Below are 17,682 nucleotides of genomic sequence, written 5' to 3' on the forward strand. Positions count from 1 at the left end.
TTTGTAGTTGCTTTGTGTCTCTGTAGTCATTTTGTGTCTCTTCTTGGTTGCGTTTGTGTCTGTTTTTGGTTGTTTTGTGTCTTTTTGTAGTCATTTTGAGTCTCTGTATAGTTGCTTTGTGTGTTTTTGAAGTCATTTTCTGTCTCTTTGTAGTTGTTTTGTGTCTATTTGTGGTCATTTTGAGTCTCTTTGTAGTTGCTTTGTGTCTTTTTGTGGTCATTTTGAGTCTCTCTGTAGTTGCTTTGTGTCTTTTTGTAGGCATTTTGTGTCTGCCAGTGTTACCAGATTGGGCCGTTTACTGGCCAATGACGCTACTTTTTTTTAAATCTAATTAAGCGGGTACAATTTGTTTTGTGCAGGTTGTAATAATTTGGGCAACTTTTTGTACCATTTAGACAGTTTCCATTAGGCTATATTTCAATAAATCGTCCCTTCCTCTCCTCGAGTAGCATGATTGAGACTGACGGTTCAGCTCGACACGCACTGACTGATAACTGATGACCGTCAAAACCAAATATAATTTCAGTTTTATTACCACTAAGCTGAAGCTTTTTTTTCCTTTGCAAATTATTATTCTGTCACAGCTCTGTGACAAAAGACTTGTAGGAGCTTACATCTGTTCATATAGAGTGTTACACTAAACTATCTAAATGTTCTTTTATTACTTTTATATTTTTCATCAGTGCAACCATGATTTTCATTATGCTGATAAAACTGATTATTTTTCTTATTGCTCATAATAATTATTGCTCAGTATAATTGATTAATCACTTTAGGATGAGGACTAACTAACACGTAAATTTCATTTTGAGATTCATTGTAGTTGCTTTGAGTCCCTCTGTAGTTTTGTGTCACTTTGTAGTTATTTTGTCTCTTTGTAGATGTTTTATGTGTCTTTGTAGTCATTTTAAGTCTCTTTGTAGTTGCTTTGTGTCTCTTTGTAGATGTTTTATGTGTCTTTGTAGTCATTTTAAGTCTCTTTGTAGTTGTTTTGTGTCTCCTTGTAGTTGTTTTATGTGTCTTTGTAGTCATTTTAAGTCTCTTTGTAGTTGTTTTGTGTCTCTTTCTAGTCGTTTTGAGTGTCTTTGCAGCTGTTATGCATCTCTTCGCATTTGTTTTTGTGCCTTGGTGACATTTCTGTGTCTCTTTGTGGTTGTTTTATTCTTCTTTGTGGTCCTTGTGAGTCTCTTGTGGATGAGTCATGTGTGGCTGCTCTGCAGATGCATCTGATTTTCAGACTATAGCTGGTTGCAGTCCAGTCTAATGGTACTCAATGATATAAATCCACATCCACCATTTCCACCAAGAAACATGAACTGTCACCAGTCTGAGGGGATTACATCCTTCTTGTCGCAGCAGAGGCACTGAAGGGTATGAATCTCGGGTCAGGATTACAATGTGTAATGCACCTTGACTAATTGACTGTGGCATTTTGAATGGCAGGAGCTGAATGGATGTGAAAACAAAGAAAGTATAGGGGCTGTTGTGGAGCGAGGTGGGGTGTATATATTTACTGTAGCTTCTGGACTGCTGGGCGTGTTGGCTGCATCCTCGACAGACCTGGAGTGGCTCGGAGAAAAAACATTCCTCCCATCCTGTCACTGTGAGGCTTTTCTCTCCAAATCCTCCTTTTCGTCCCTTCGTATTCATCTCCTCTTTCCTCCCACTCTCATTAATCTGCCTTCTATATTCGTTTTCCTTCTTTCTTTCCTTTTTCTTCTAATGTAAAATCTGTTGTCATGCATAAGAGCCTCTTCAGAAATAAATTAATGTTTTTACAGATTCCCTGAAACAGTGCGTACAATAAAACATTAGTCACTAACAATCCTCTCCTCTCTCATCTGGCGGAGGAGGGCAGCGATCTGACGGTTTGTTTCATACCTCTACGTCTGGGCATCCTTCCCTTTCTTCTTGTGAATCAGTTAGACGAGATACAATAGAGTTGAGGACAACAAGAACTAAATGAATGATGTCTGTGACAAATCACTTGACACAAAAGTGAGGCTACTGTGAGTGAGAACTTTCTCGGAGTTGAAACCTTTCAGGCAGAGTGCCTGTCTTCCATGTGTGTACTGATCGAATGTGATGAGTTCCACATAAAAGAGACAAGTTACGGACAAACATCAAATAGCATCAACCATCAATCAGTAACAGGACAAGTACATCCAATGTTCAAATAGTCCTTAATCCTATATATTTGATAGAAGTTTGATCGTGACCAGATGGAACTAAGATCAACTTCCTGCGTTCAGGTTGCGAGGCAACAAAATGTTCTCCTTTATACTGTGTGTCATTGCGTTTGTCTAACTCTGATGTTATTGCTTTTTGTCACTTTGGAGTTCTTCCATGTGATTATCCCGGGAAGGTCGAAGTCGGCTCAGCCCCATGATGCTGCCAATTACAATCAGTCTCAAGCTGTCGGCCCCTGGGAGCAGCCTGGTCGTCTCTTGCTATAGTGACCACAGAGCAGATCCTCGTGAGCAGCTGGAGCTTCCGTACCTTCTTGCTGATGTCTATGCTCATAGTAGTTATTGAAAGAGAATAAAAACACCCATTCATTTATCTGCAGATTCTCAGTATTGACTTCTTAGGTTGACTACCCCCCGTGAAAAGAGAAACCAGCAGTGATTTTGACATTTAACTCCCCTTTTATCTTCTCCAAAGACATCTGCACATGCACAACACAGGGTGGTACCATAAATACCTAATGGCACTTTCAGTGGATGGTAGACATGCTCAGTACTGAACGAGCCTTCTGGGCGCAGACCGAGGGCCTTGAGTGGTAATCTAGAGACTCTGTTTGAAGTCAAGTCAATTTTATTTGTATAGCCAAAAATCACAAATCGCAAATTTGCCTCATGGGGCTTTACAATCTGTACAGGATACGACACCCTGTTTTCTTAACAGTGCGACCCTCTCATCGGATGAGGAACAACATAATGAAAATACAACATAGACAATAAAAAATTAATACATATAATGTGAACATATGTGAGAAGGTGGATCCAAGAGGATGTCAAGCAACTTCCCGGCGTCACCAAACAGATTGATGCCAGTATCTTCACTCTAGCTTTAAAACTGAGCCCGCTACAACCTCCGAAAGATGGATTGCGTTATTGTGTTAAAGAAATTAGTGGCGTTAAAACAAATTTGCGTTAACGCATTATTATCATGTTAACCTTGACAGCCCTAATTATAAGGTTTAATAGTGGGGTGAGACTTCACGACTTTAGCATACTTTGCCATTCTTATAAATCATTGACTGCACTATCGGGTCACAATTAATTCATACTTCGAACTTCAAGTGTCATCATTAAAATATACAGTTACATATCCTTTCATGAAAGTCTTTTAACATATAAACCTACATAATACTGAACTATTCAATATGAATCCATTGTTGCATTAAAAAGTCTGAATAAAATGCCCGGCCTGTTACTTCCCTCTGGCCGGGACTAAATGCGCTGATCATCATAGCACATATGCACAGGAAACCTCTGAGTTCCCTGGCCCAATATCGTTCATGGTGGCGGTGGTGCGAGTATATAATATTATACTTTATAACATATACATTTAAATATTTTTCCATCTCATATCTTGTGAGGTCCCTGGTACTCAGGGTCCGAGACTTAAGCCCCGGTAAGCCTGTGCATTAAGGCACCATTATATACAGTAAAATGCCCCTCCATTCTAACTTATCCACAGTTGTTTTGCATGTTTATTCTGTGACTCATAATCTATCCATACTCATCAGAGAGGCTATCCTATAAGCAAAATACAGGGACAGCCAGTGAGTCCATCAACAAGTCACACTGTGTGAGAGCATGGGCCAAATATATAAAATGTAAAAGGGATTGTGTTGTATTATGGTAACCGGCAGATGACATGTTAATAAAATAAGTTACATGTCATGTAGGAGGAACTAAAGAAAAAAGGGGAGAATCACAGAGGAAATGTTGAGAAGAAAGTTCTATAAGGTTACATAAAAGTTTATTCTTGACTCCCGTATTGCTCTGTATACAGTACACCACAGAACCTGAAAGAAATACTGAGAAACAGTTTGGTTTTACAGCATCACTGATTCTGCTGAGAGAGAAAAAAGGGAGGGAATGTGAAGTATACCAGCTTCAACATGTCTTTTTATTTATTTTTTAAACTCTTTGGACGTTTTACTCTCAGTTGGGCATAGACAATTTGCATTTGTAATTTAATTTGACCCAACTCTGTAGTCATTTTTGTAGCGTTAACTTATTACAAGTTTAAGTCATTTCTCGTGAGACGTGTAAAATCAATTAGTATACCTCCTGTGATTTACAGCCTCGTTTGTACAAATTCAAGTCCAGAAAAAGGCAGCATTTTGACAAACAAAAAAAGTTCAATGTGCAAAGTGTAAAAAAAACAGCAACAACAATTCTCTGTGTACGAGCTGGAAAGGCATCAGTCCAGTAGTCAGCCAGAAGGGTCAGATGCCAAGCCAGCTGTGAGCTTGGATAAACTACTTTTTTAAGTTTGTGGTTTATTCTGCTAGCAGACAGGCTGAAACACAGAGTTTCAGGGTTTTGCGAAATTCTTCAGAACAGTCCAGAAAAGCAAGTTGTCCATCCGCCGTGGACACAATATAACAGCCCATTTTCAGCTACAGAAGAGCGGCTTCGGTTTCAATAGTTGTATAACTGCTTAAGTAGAGTCTTTAACTTTAGAGAGATACTGTAGGTGCTATGTTTTAGCTACTCTCATCATCAGTGCTGTAAAGACCAGTCCGTATGAAAACCCATCAGTCAGTGCACTTATGGGTTATTTGAAACTACTGCTTGACTTTGGTGACCACTTAAAGCAGTTGCTTCCTTCATTTCCTGCATTATAACTACCACATACTGTAATTTCAGCGTCCCTCTTGGACGCTCTCGGGCAATAATCAACTTCTTCTTCGGCTTTATCGCCGATATGATCAGCACATGATGTAAAACTCTTTCCAGTAAAACACTCAAGATACACGATATCGGCGTTCCAGGATCTTTGTTCGGTTATATGAAACCCAGGAAATAATGTTTTATGAGGAATGTTTGAGGCTAAGAGAAGTGAGGAGAGAATGTCCAAGGAACACACCACTGTGATTTCACTTCTTGCCGAGAGTTAGATGAGAATATTGATACCACTCTCATGTTTGTCCTTCAATATGAAGCTGGAGCCTGCAGCTGGTTAGCTTAGTTTAGTACAAGGACTGGAAATAAGTGGAAACGGTTAGCTTAAAGGGATAGTTTGGGTGTTTTGAAGTAGGGTACCGACATGGGAATAACGCAACGTACTGCTGTGGACGGGGCCAGCAGCAAAATGTATTTTAGCCGCCAGAAATATCTATTTCAGTTTAAAGGAACAATATGTAGGACTGACAGCTAGTGTTTAAAATGGGTACTGCAGTCCAAATTCAAAACATTGGAGCCATGCCCCGTCTGCTCCTTCGATGTAACTGATAGCGGTTAGTGCACATTTTCGCAATTACGGGGTTACCTTCTAGACAAGACCGTATTAGCCTCTCTGGCCAGCAGCAGTAGAGGGAATCATTTCACTGGCTGCGTGTCTCAAATACTCGCTGCCTTGATAACCCAGCTGCACACGGGGGTTTGCCGAGGCTTTTCAGGTCGGGTAGAATCTAACGTTAACATTGTCTCTGTTGATCCAGTTTGTTTGCTTGTTTCCATGGCTGCAGAAGGCTGTGTTTGTATGCCAATTTGTTTCATGCGTGGCAACGGGGTGTTGAAATGGGCAGTGGACGGGATCACAACCGGCCTAAACAAAAACAGACGTACCGGAATCAAAATTTCAAAGAAGAACATACTGGCTGTAGCATTGTTATCGGAGAAGCCAGTATTTCAATTGAGCATTTTTCCTAAATCTCTGATGACATATCATGGTCATTTTATGATTTAATACAGTAAATATATTACATATTGGCCCTTTAAGTGTTCGCTATATTTTGAATATTTTTGCCGGTTTATCTTGCTGTGATACAGCTATATAATCTGTTTCCAACAGGGAACTGAACCCCGTTATCTATGCTCTCAAAGCAACCAGACTCCATTGGAATAAACAGTAATTTACCTTGAAGAACACGGAAGTTTCTCGCTGATACTGCCCCGATTTGTTTGTGTTGTTGTGTGACTTTGGAAAGTTTGGATTCGCCAAAGTTTGCTTCCGTGCAGGTACTCCTGTCTGCTTCTCCAAACTGGTGACGTGCCAACCATCATCTACTGTAGGTAATACCCTGACTACGGATAACTACCTCATACAACCCTACTTCAAAACACCCAAACTATCCCTTTAAAGGTAGCAGTCTGCCTACCAGCTTCAGAGCTAAAGCTCAATCAACACGTTATATCTTGTTATCCATACACAAACGTTGATGGTTTGTGTCCGAATATTTCTTGGTGGTGCGTAGTGACTTCCTGGAGTTTTATTTAATGAGGTTGAAGATCAGAAGACTTTCCTGGTGTCATAAAATGTTTTCTTAAAGTGTTAAAAATTACATCGTAGCATCCTTCAAGATCAGAAGACTGGAGTAGACGTCATGATGCTAAAAGACAAATGTACATATAAAGCTACCAAGGAGCAGTGTGTATGCTGCGGTGCAGAACTGTTTCCACCTTAAAATCATTTTAAAGTCACAATTTTGTATTGCCATCCCACAGATTTAACTATTGATGCTCTGTTAAAAGGATTTACAGTATTTTGGGTCAGTGAACATGATTATTGCACTACTTTAGGAGCAGTATGGTGGGTGAGCCAGAGACAATAACTGGAAGCACAATGTTCTGTAAAACTTTGAGTTTGATTCGTTGCTGTGGTTCTGCAACGCAGACTCGCCTATCGCTCCTTTCGCTGGTGTACAAGAGATCTGAGAGTGTGTCGTCTTTTAAGTTGTTCAGTTTGGAGGGATGGTAAAACACTCCCTCCACTTAATTAGTCCTCTACAACTCCATGCTCTGCTCATGCAGCCCTTCATCTCCAGCTAAACCCTTTGAAGGCTGCACAGTCATATTGGGTGTCCCTGATTGATTGTAGCAGACCGGCTGAGCTGAAGGTAGGTGGATGTCATGGCAAACACACATTTTAAATGAGACGGGCTTTGTGCGGCGGTTGACGAGCCAATGAAGGATGATAATTGATCAAGCAGGAAGAAGTTGGATGGAGGCTGCAGATGGTCCGGCTTCAGGTTAGCCTTTGCAGAGAGACGTGTAGTGATGGGTGACAGCTACAGTGATGGCAGCCTGTTTGAAAGGGGAAGAGAAGGTAGCCCCGGAGATCGCCTGATAGCCCCAGAGATTTTAAAATCCACTGATGGCTCAGAGAAGTTCAAATCTCATTTGATTGGAGATGGAAAGCTGTCATGTGCTCGATAAGGTCTTTAGTGAGTTTTTTTTCCAACTTCATTCATGGAAATATTTCAAAGACAAGGACAAACAGAGCTTCAGGATGGGATCAAGCGGCTGAGTGGCATCTGAGGAACCAATCACATTTTGATAGAGCTCTGGATGACACTTGAAAAGACCATTCCCGACGGGCTTTCAACTCTGTTTGGTTTTTAAAAGATGAACCTTCATCTCAGATTAGGTCAGGTGGACCATGACAGGTGGTTGTTACTATCAGCCGCCCATCTGCCCCAAACAGCTTTCAGAGACGAAAAGACAGATATTTCAAACGGAGCTTTCAAATGAACTTTAGAGAAGATTAAAGATGACAAAATCATTTGCATTAAATAAAAGTTAAATAAATAAATAATAGAATATATATATAAATGCACTGAAATATAAAATGAAAAAGCTGACAACTTTTGGGAAGTGATTCAATATATTTATATACTGTATATCTTGATAAAATGGTAAAATTTAAATAGTGTAATTAATGAAAATTAATGTTGTTTGTAAAATAACAAATCGATATTGATTCATTTCATTGGATATTGCAGCTCAGTCGCATGAAAATCTGTATGAATGACACAATAATTTGCAAGACATTTAGCGTGCAATAAGAACAGTTCTTGTTTTTGGCGTGTCATTTGTACACCATGTAGTATGTACTGATGACAACGCCAACGTATCTGGGTAAATATGCTACGCTCAGAGGTAGTGACGTAGAATCAAAAGCGAGAAAGACCGCTTAAGGGCGGGCGGGATGGGAGGTAGATGGGTCCAACAAACACAGGACTTTCAACCAGGAGACCTGTGGTTGTTTTTTTTTGTAAAACGTTTGTGAAGTGTTTCCTGTAGTTATGTTACATTGTTTCTGTACATATATTACTTAGTTTACATATTAATTTTAAGCCCAACATAATGTAATTCTTAAACCTAACTAAGTGGTTTTGTTGCCTAAACATAACTGCGGACGTCAACAGTGGTTTTGACGGTTTGTTTCACGGAACCATCTAACGATCTCTTCTCGATACTATCTCAGTGCCGTTCTTTGCTCTTCTTTCAATGAAGAAATATTCTCCAGTTCTGATATAACTGATGCTATTGCAGCTACGCTAACCTCTTCAGGAGCCGCCGTTGTTGTTTAGAACTCTCCGTGTTGTCTCACCGGGTCTCACGGTACGTGTCCACAGGATCCGTCATTTCCACGCTTCCCAATGTGAATCAGGGGCATCCGGCGCGACTCGCCACCTCTGGAAACTCCCTAAAGCTTTTAAACTAACGTTTAACGTTGTCGATCAAAAATGAAGACAGATTCAGCAACTGCGTGGCTTCTTTCCCGACTAAGATGGTTTCAGAAACACATTTAGGTGAACTATTTTCGTAATATAAGAGAAGAAAGTTTTCAAACAAGCCGCCATGTTGGTTCCGGTTTGAAAGCCGGGACCGACACGCTTGGCTGCAGTAGCTCCTCACAGGACGCTGATTGGTCCGTTGCCTGGCGAGTCGGACACCAACGCATTACTTGAAACCTGACAAGATGGATTATCGTGTGACATTTGATCCCACGATTCTCAAATGATCTTGTGACATTGCGAGAATCCAGCTGCCGTGCAAGGGTTAACAAATGACACGAAAAGCCTAAAATGCATCCTCTTGACACGCGGATTGTCCTTCAAGCTATTTATATGCCTTCCTGTGAGATCGGGTTTGATATTGATATATTCCACTGAATATATATATAGCATTTATTTAATAATTGAATTGTCTATTTCCTATTTACTGTAGGGAAATATACGTATTTTCATATGACTTTGAGTTAATTTAATTTCATCATTTATTTTTTATTTCACTTCATCATTATTTATTTCACTGGTATTCATATACTTTTGTCACATCTTGTCTCTAATATAATATTGGATCGGACAGAAAACGGTGCAGTTATGAAAGTGTTTGCACCTCCTGATATTTAGCAGAAGCTGTTAATGGGAATTGGAAAAAAATATCTAAATTTAGTAAATGTCCAATATGTAGAACTGGACTGCCTGCTACTGGCTCAGGTATCCACTCCAGTGGGTGCCATCTACTTTTGCTCTTCAACTGTTTCATATTTAATTGGCTTTCAGACTGTATTAGCTTTATTTCTATTAGAAGCTGAATGAACATGCTTAGGGGGAAAGTTTCACAGAAGAAGATTGGTGATAATAAGTAAAGTTAATTATCATATTATTTTACATAGAGGCAAATAGCACCAGTAAAACACGTGTACAGAGGTGTTTATTACCTGTAAATTGATGTAAATATTAAGCATAAATTAAATGAAAGGGGGTGCTGTTTAAATGAAAATAAGTTGTGTTGTATTAGAAGCACCAATGCAATTTCCCATAATGGTGCTTTGCTGGGCCCTCTCGGATAAACAATGCAGGAACAACATTAATTGAATTTGATGCCATCTAGTCTCTAAACTGCTTTGATAATTACATTTCAACATTAAATCATTTTCAGCCTTCCACTGAAGCTGACGTCTCCTCATTGTCAGAACCCAACCCAGACTACCAAACGGAGCCATATTGTTGTGTCTCTTTATATTTCTAATTAAAACAGGGTTACTTTCCATTCACAATATCATGACGCAGGCATTTTTTGCTACTTAAAATGTCAACATGGCTGGATGTTGAGGATCATTATAGCTGAGATGCTTTTAACATCCCATCTTAACCAATGAGTTTAGAGGAGGCTAGAAGTTTATAGTTGCTGTTGTGATACGGTATGTAGGAGATTATGTAAAACAAAAATCAGTGAAATCAATATCAATATTCAGCATTAATAGTCATATTGAACTATGTATATTAACAGCTTCTATACATTTTCGAAAATTAGGAAAACCTTTGACTTTTTCATGTTTTAGCAACACAAAAAGGCCCTTTAAGGTGATAAAGATAACCGTCCATTCATGAAATGCACACTTTAGGATCCTCTTTACCCTGGTAATATGCATGAACATTAATGATTTATAAGAGTGGCATTTAACAATGTACGAGACGTGCAACAGAAGTGATCCTGGCCAGTCGTACTGTAAACCACAGAACAACGCACTGCAAATATATATAGAATATTTTCCAATGATATAATCTACCAAATCACACTTCAGGATGTTCTCTAACGAATGATTACATTCGGAATGACAAAAAACTGAAGAAGATACTGGTATCAAATGAAACTAGAAAACCTAAGAAATCCATTGGTACCAATCATGTCATAGTAGCTTGAAGCAAAGGAGGTTATAAAGTGCTCCAAACCTATGCTACATTTTGACAAGGAAAAACTGGCAAGGCCATTTTCAAAGGGATCCTTGACCTCTGACCTCAAGATATGTGAATGAAAATGGGTTCTATTGGTACCCACGAGTCTCCCCTTTACAGACATGCCCACTTTATGATAATCACATGCAGTTTGGGTCAAGTCATATTCAAGTCAGCACACTGACACACTGACAGCTGTTGTTGCCTGTTGGGCTGCAGTTTGCCATGTTATGATTTGAGCGTATTTTTTATGCTAAATGCAGTACCTGTGAGGGTTTCTGGACAATATTTGTCGTTGTTTTGTGGTGTTAATTAATTTCCAATAATAAATATATACAGACATTTGCATAAAGCAGCATACTTCCCCACTCCCATGTTGATAAGAGTATGAAATACTTGACAAATCTCCCTTTAAGGTACATTTTGAACAGATAAAGAATGTGCAATTAATTTGCGGTTAATCACGGTTGAATATTTTAAGCAATTTACAGCCCTAGTTTTTTTTTGTGATTTGTAATTATCACTTTAGGGTCTTTTTCTGTTGATTGATTTTTAAAAAAAAAAGTGACATTAGTAGAACAATCATCATTTATCGTCATGTATTTGCTCTATATGGATTTAGTGACGTATTATTGACATTACTGCATTTTTTTATTTATTTTTTTACACATCTCCAAAGATATTGCTACCATATGTTTTAATATTTTGTTTTAAATATATGACTATTCTGGCTTTTATGTACCAAATTATCTATTTAATGACCCTATCATTCTTTATAAATATATATTTTTATTTGGATAATATAATAAACTGGTGTTGCTTTGTAGCACAGCAACACCAGTGTTCTCTCTCCCTGTTGATTGGTGTTTTTAAAAAGTCACATTGGTATAACCCTCATTATTTATCATCATGTCTTTGCTCTATTTGGATTTAGTGACGTATTATTGACATCATTGCATTTTTAATTTTTATTTTTACATATCTATCAAGATATTGCCACCATATATTTGTAATATTACTAGTTTGTTTTAAGTATATGGCTATTCTGGCTTTTATGTTCTAAATTATCTATTTAATGACCCTATAATTCTTTATATATACATATATATATATTTTTATTTGGATACTATAATAAACTGTTGTTGCTTTGTAGCACAGCAACCCAGTGTTCTCTCTCCCTGTTGATTGGTGTTTTTAAAAAGTCACATTAGTAGAACCCCTCATTATTTATCAACATGTCTTTGCTCTATATGGATTTAGCTATGTATTATTGATATTATTGCAATTTTTTTGTACATATCTCCAAAGATATTGCCACCATATGTTTTAATATTTTGTTTTAAATATATGACTATTCTGGCTTTTATGTACCAAATTATCTATTTAATGACCCTATCATTCTTTATAAATATATATTTTTATTTGGATAATATAATAAACTGGTGTTGCTTTGTAGCACAGCAACACCAGTGTTCTCTCTCCCTGTTGATTGGTGTTTTTAAAAAGTCACATTGGTATAACCCTCATTATTTATCATCATGTCTTTGCTCTATTTGGATTTAGTGACGTATTATTGACATCATTGCATTTTTAATTTTTATTTTTACATATCTATCAAGATATTGCCACCATATATTTGTAATATTACTAGTTTGTTTTAAGTATATGGCTATTCTGGCTTTTATGTTCTAAATTATCTATTTAATGACCCTATAATTCTTTATATATACATATATATATATTTTTATTTGGATACTATAATAAACTGTTGTTGCTTTGTAGCACAGCAACCCAGTGTTCTCTCTCCCTGTTGATTGGTGTTTTTAAAAAGTCACATTAGTAGAACCCCTCATTATTTATCAACATGTCTTTGCTCTATATGGATTTAGCTATGTATTATTGATATTATTGCAATTTTTTTGTACATATCTCCAAAGATATTGCCACCATATGTTTTAATATTTTGTTTTAAGTATATGGCTATTCTGGCTTTTATTATCTATTTAATGCCCCTATCATTCTTTCTATATATATTTTTTTATTTGGATACTATAATAAACTGGTGTTGCTTTTGCAGCACAGCAACACCAGTGTTCTCTCTCCCTGTTGATTGCATGCAGTGTGTGCAGGTGTCAGTATGACTGTATAGCCGGTAGGAGGGACTTGATGCTCCAACTTCTCATTGTGTGTGTGTCTGTGTTTCTCTCCAGCCAGTCGTCCTGGTCCTGCTTGGAGAGAGACGACGGCAGCAGCAGCAGCAGCAGCAGCAGCATTCTGGAGGAAACACCATGCAGCATCTGAGGCTGTAAAGACGACTGGAGCCTCACAATATTTCTTATTTTTGATTTTTTTTTTTTTTGGTTTCGTGCGTTTTTTCCCCCCTCTCTCTCTCTCTCTCTGTCTCTTTCTCCTTTTCACCCAATCTGTGACGCGCAAGGACACTACAGCAGCATCCATCCAGCTCACATAGAGCCTCCTCTGTACAGACGCACCACCATCCTCCTCCTTTCCTTCCTTCCTTCCTTCCTCCCACTCTTCCTCCTCTCTTCTCCTGTTCTGTTTCTAACCCACCAGAGGACATCGGGAACCTCTTCTCCTTTCCTTCCCCCCTTTAAAGCCCGGAGACAGACATGGATCTATGGTTTCTTTCGATCCGGATTTGCTGGTGGAAGGTTTTGTTTCTGCTGAGTGTTTTCCAGGACTATCTGAGCTCCATGCTGGACTGCCCGCCGACCTGCCGCTGCTCGCAGATAGAAATCTTCTGCAATAAGTCCGACAACGGCAGGTTTTTCCCTTTACTCGCCCTGCAAGACACTGGCAGCAATGGGACCAGTATTGACATAGCAGAGTTATTCAAAAACATCACCACTATGTAAGTAGATGCGCATTATTATACCGTGCGTAATGTTTCCCCTTTTCCCTATAATAATCATGAATTGATGCCATCCTCAGTGAGTGAGGCTGTCTGTTGCTTTTCTCTGCACTCATCTGACTTGTTGGCTGATTATCTCTTATATTTCAGACTTTTTGCACTTCTATCAGTCTGTTAAGTGGCCCTTTTTATGATCACACCATCCGTCTTTCATGGAGCGTAAATGCGCTTCATCCATCTCTCCAAATGCGCAAATAACACCAAATCCCCTTGCAACAATGTCAGTACGTGCAAACTACTTGATCTTGAACCTATACAGTGGATGTCTGATTGTGTGTGTGTGTGTGTGTGTGTATGTGTGTGTGCGTTTGCGTGCATGTGTGTGTGTATGTGTGCGTGCGTGTGTGTGTGTGTGTGTGTGTGTCCTCATAAAGTTGCTCCTCTGCAGCGGCCTGTGTGCGGCCAAACGACAGACGGATGTTGCAGGAGAACCTCAGATCACCCATCCATCTATATATCTATTCATTCATTCATTCACTCACTCATTCATTCATTCATTCACTCATTCATTCACTCGAATCCCAGTCCTCGTGTAGCAGCAACTGCTCCGACAGATTGTGCTAAATGAAACAGAAATAAATGGTGCAGTAAGGTCGAACCAGTTACATTCTCAGAGGCCAAACTTTATTATGTGCGGATGACGCGCTGGGGGTCTGGAGAAGAGAGAAGAGGGGGGTTGTGGGTAGGTGGGTGTTTGTTGGAAACGTCACTTGTGGCTTCCCCCTCCTCCCTCTCTCCCCTAAAGAGATGGACATGTAGCAGGATGCTTCAGAGATGCTTAAAACAGAGGAGCTGTGATGACGGCACACACTCACCCCCTCTGGTACATTTTCATTCTGCATCCTCTCCCTCCTCCTCTCTCTCCTCTCTCTCTCTCTTTCCCTGGCATCGATCCTTCCTGCCAACATCAAAGCTTTCTTTCTTGAAAAGTCAGGAGAAAAAAAAAACTGCAGCTAAGGCCTTAAAATAAGACCTCTGGTGTCGATGAGGCTGATTTGCATATAAAGTAAACATCTCCCCCCTTTAACGCGCTGGAATTCCCCGCACGGCTTCCTCCTGCGTCGCCTTTTACGCCACTGAGGACTTTTCCTCCCCATCAGGTTTTTTGGTATCCTATTTACCCTTTTTTTTATCCGTTTGAGGCTGGCTGACAACAACTTATTTGGTGACACGGTTCATCGCTTCCCTGTGCCACTAGAGGGTAGCCTGGTACCCTCTATAGGCCCGGCTCTGGGAGCCAAGAAGGGCTCTTTCTTTTACAACACTGGAGTCATTTACGTGACTGTGTTATTGGTGTTTTTTTAGTCAAATCAGTTTAAAGCTCAGCCACGTTAGGGTGGCAAAGAGATGAAGAGTCAGAGGTCACACCAGTAGGGATTAACATGACCCTAGAGTGACCCTCGGGTAAAGATTTTCCTCCTCGTAAAAACCTGCTCCATCCAGTCATTTGTCTTTTCCCTCCCCCGGATCAACAGTAGAATAAAGTACCTCCTGGATTGTAAAAATGCCAAAAATCCTGTTTCATAATAAGCACAAAGCCACACATTGATTGCCTTTTTGCCTTTGAGAGACTCTAATGCAATTGACCCGGGACTAATTGTGCATTTCGTGGCCCCTCGCCAAGCAGGCCGCTTGTTTTCTTGCTGCTCAGCATGGACGGCAGCAACCTCCACCCAGCAGCACCGACAGCAGCTCAATGACACCTTATCAGAGACAATGTCACATCGGCTTACACACCTGATAGGAGTCTATACATTCAAAACACACAGAGAGATTTCTACATTGTGTGTATAATCTCATAATCAACTGTTCAGGTCTAATTATGCAGTTTAAAAGCATACACAGTTAATTATTTGGCTGAAAATAATAGCAAACTATCACTCACAGCATATATATTGTGCTCATTGAAATGTATAGATGAACACGTCTAATTAATAATAGTATTTGCTCGTTCCAATTTGTTATCTGGCCAGAAAACATGCTATTTAAAGATAACAACCAGTAACCATAGTAATACAGAGCAGTCAGCGACGAAGGCCACATGCAGCCCACAAACCGTGCTCTCTCTCTCTTTTGTAAGGTGTGGATGCGTGCGTTTTGCTAACGGGAGGTCTATTTCACTCATCACAAGGGAAACAGGGAGAGATGGGGGGGCAATTTACGGAGATGGGAAACTGGAGCGAGGGCTCCTAGCGGGAACCGTGGGATGATCGGCCAGCCAAAGAAAACTGCCAAGTCCAGATAATAGTTTTCCAGTTCTCTCACATTAGAGATTCATCACAAGAAGCATCGGCGTTTGAAGTGGATACGATAAGGCCTCGCTGTGATACTTGAAGAAAAAAAAAAAAAAACGGTTTTCTGAGAGCAGCTGAAGCGTTTGACAGGTTTGTGTGTAAGTGCAGCTCTGACTGCAGAATCCAATCAGAGCTTCCACCTCTGGCGATGACGTTTGGCCTCATTTTGTTTTCCCCCCTTTCTTTTTTTTCTACCTTTTTGTAAGAACAAGAGAGGCTAAAGCATCAGACCAATCTGTACAAATCATCACTGCAACACATGCATTAAGATAAAAATCACCCCTCTGCCCTCCATCGTCTCCTCTGCTCTAAGTGCTTCCTTCCATTCAACTCCTATACATTCGCCATCATCCATGCATTTACTCACTGTAGCAGCTGAGCTATTAAATCAATCTGTGCGAGTTAGTAAAGGTCCATCTTTGATGGTGTAGTAATAGTCCATCTAAAACTCTGCTTTTCGATGGTAATGTAACAATAAAATGGTCGTATAATGTAATGTCCCCATAATTATTCTACAGGGACTTGTCTGTAGTCAAGTAGTCATTAACATAAAAATAGAAAGATGGAGTTATTTAAATCTTGTTCGCATAAGATAGCTTTAACCACAACTTAAGCACAATCTGCATTTTACAGATAATTACAAGCTACTGTACATGTCCATATGCAGATTTTCTTGGAAGTACAATTCTCTGTTCCACTTATCTCCACATCTGCCAAAAAAGATGAGGTTAAATGAAGTTAATGTTTTTTATATCCCACAATTTCCCAGGAAAGTTGAGCTATTTTTATAGAGACATTGTCTAGAATATTCACTATACCTATCATAATCTTATAGGGATCCATGGTTTGCCAGTTATATTTAAAGACTTCCCCTCCAGACATGTATTACTGTAAAACATATAGGCTATAAAAGCACTGTGCTTTGAATAATAACTTGTGTCTGATATAGTTCAACTAAATTGTTAAAAATTATGAAACCATGCACATACTGTACATCATTCTGCAGTGGAGCTCAAACATCCACCACTAGCATCCCAACATCTGCAACACAGTTCACAAATGAATTTCAAACATCCAGCCATGAGGACATGTTGAGTTTTGGGAGCATCAATCTCATAACCCATTGGCTATCGGTCTGCCAGCAATTTAGCCTCTGGGGGCAACAGAAAATATTTCTGGGGTTCTGGTGTAGCCAGCAGATATGCGGGCCAAGACTTCCTCTTCCGTGTGCCGGTCATTGTTTACAGTCCGAACTTAAAACGCAAGAATGGAGTTGGAGTTGAGAGACGTATCGCAAGTAGCCGGTTTACACTCAGTTAACAGTTTATTTAGCTAATGAAAGGATAAATTGGCATCAGATGATAGCCGGTTGGTTCCAAGATTGTATTTCAGCCAATGTGTTCCACCTCTTTTGCTCTTCACATGAACTGTTTATCTGCATGCAACCAAGGCCTGCTCAAACATGATTGGTCAATACTACTAACGCTTCTGATGACTAAAATCTCGTTGCCTAAAGATTCTGCATTCATATCAGTGGGCAACCTCCGGGTCTGAGAAGTGAAGCCAATGCTGAAGTGCCTTAAACTTGCATTCTTTCTTATAGCCAGCAGGGGGCGACTCTTCTGGTTGCAAAAATAAGTCTGATTGTATAGAAGTCTATGAGAAAATGAGCCTACTTCTCACTTGATTTATTACCTCAGTAAACATTGTAAACATGAGTTTATGGTCTCAATCGCTGGTTTCAAGTC

General features: G+C 39.5%; 1 protein-coding gene across 8 annotated transcripts in view; it reads left to right on the forward strand.

Annotated features, from left to right (window-relative positions):
* ntrk3b (neurotrophic tyrosine kinase, receptor, type 3b) overlaps positions 1-17,682 on the forward strand; it is a 291,028-nt gene that overhangs the window by 60,744 nt on the left and 212,602 nt on the right. For all 8 annotated transcript variants that reach the window (XM_037795125.1, XM_037795134.1, XM_037795110.1 and 5 more), the window contains exon 2: positions 12,919-13,580. In XM_037795125.1, coding sequence (XP_037651053.1) covers positions 13,339-13,580 — 242 coding nt within the window. In that variant the 5' untranslated portion in view covers positions 12,919-13,338. The remainder of the gene's footprint in view (positions 1-12,918; positions 13,581-17,682) is intronic.

This window comes from Sebastes umbrosus, chromosome 2, assembly GCF_015220745.1.
Source record: "Sebastes umbrosus isolate fSebUmb1 chromosome 2, fSebUmb1.pri, whole genome shotgun sequence".
Lineage (NCBI taxonomy): Eukaryota > Metazoa > Chordata > Actinopteri > Perciformes > Sebastidae > Sebastes > Sebastes umbrosus.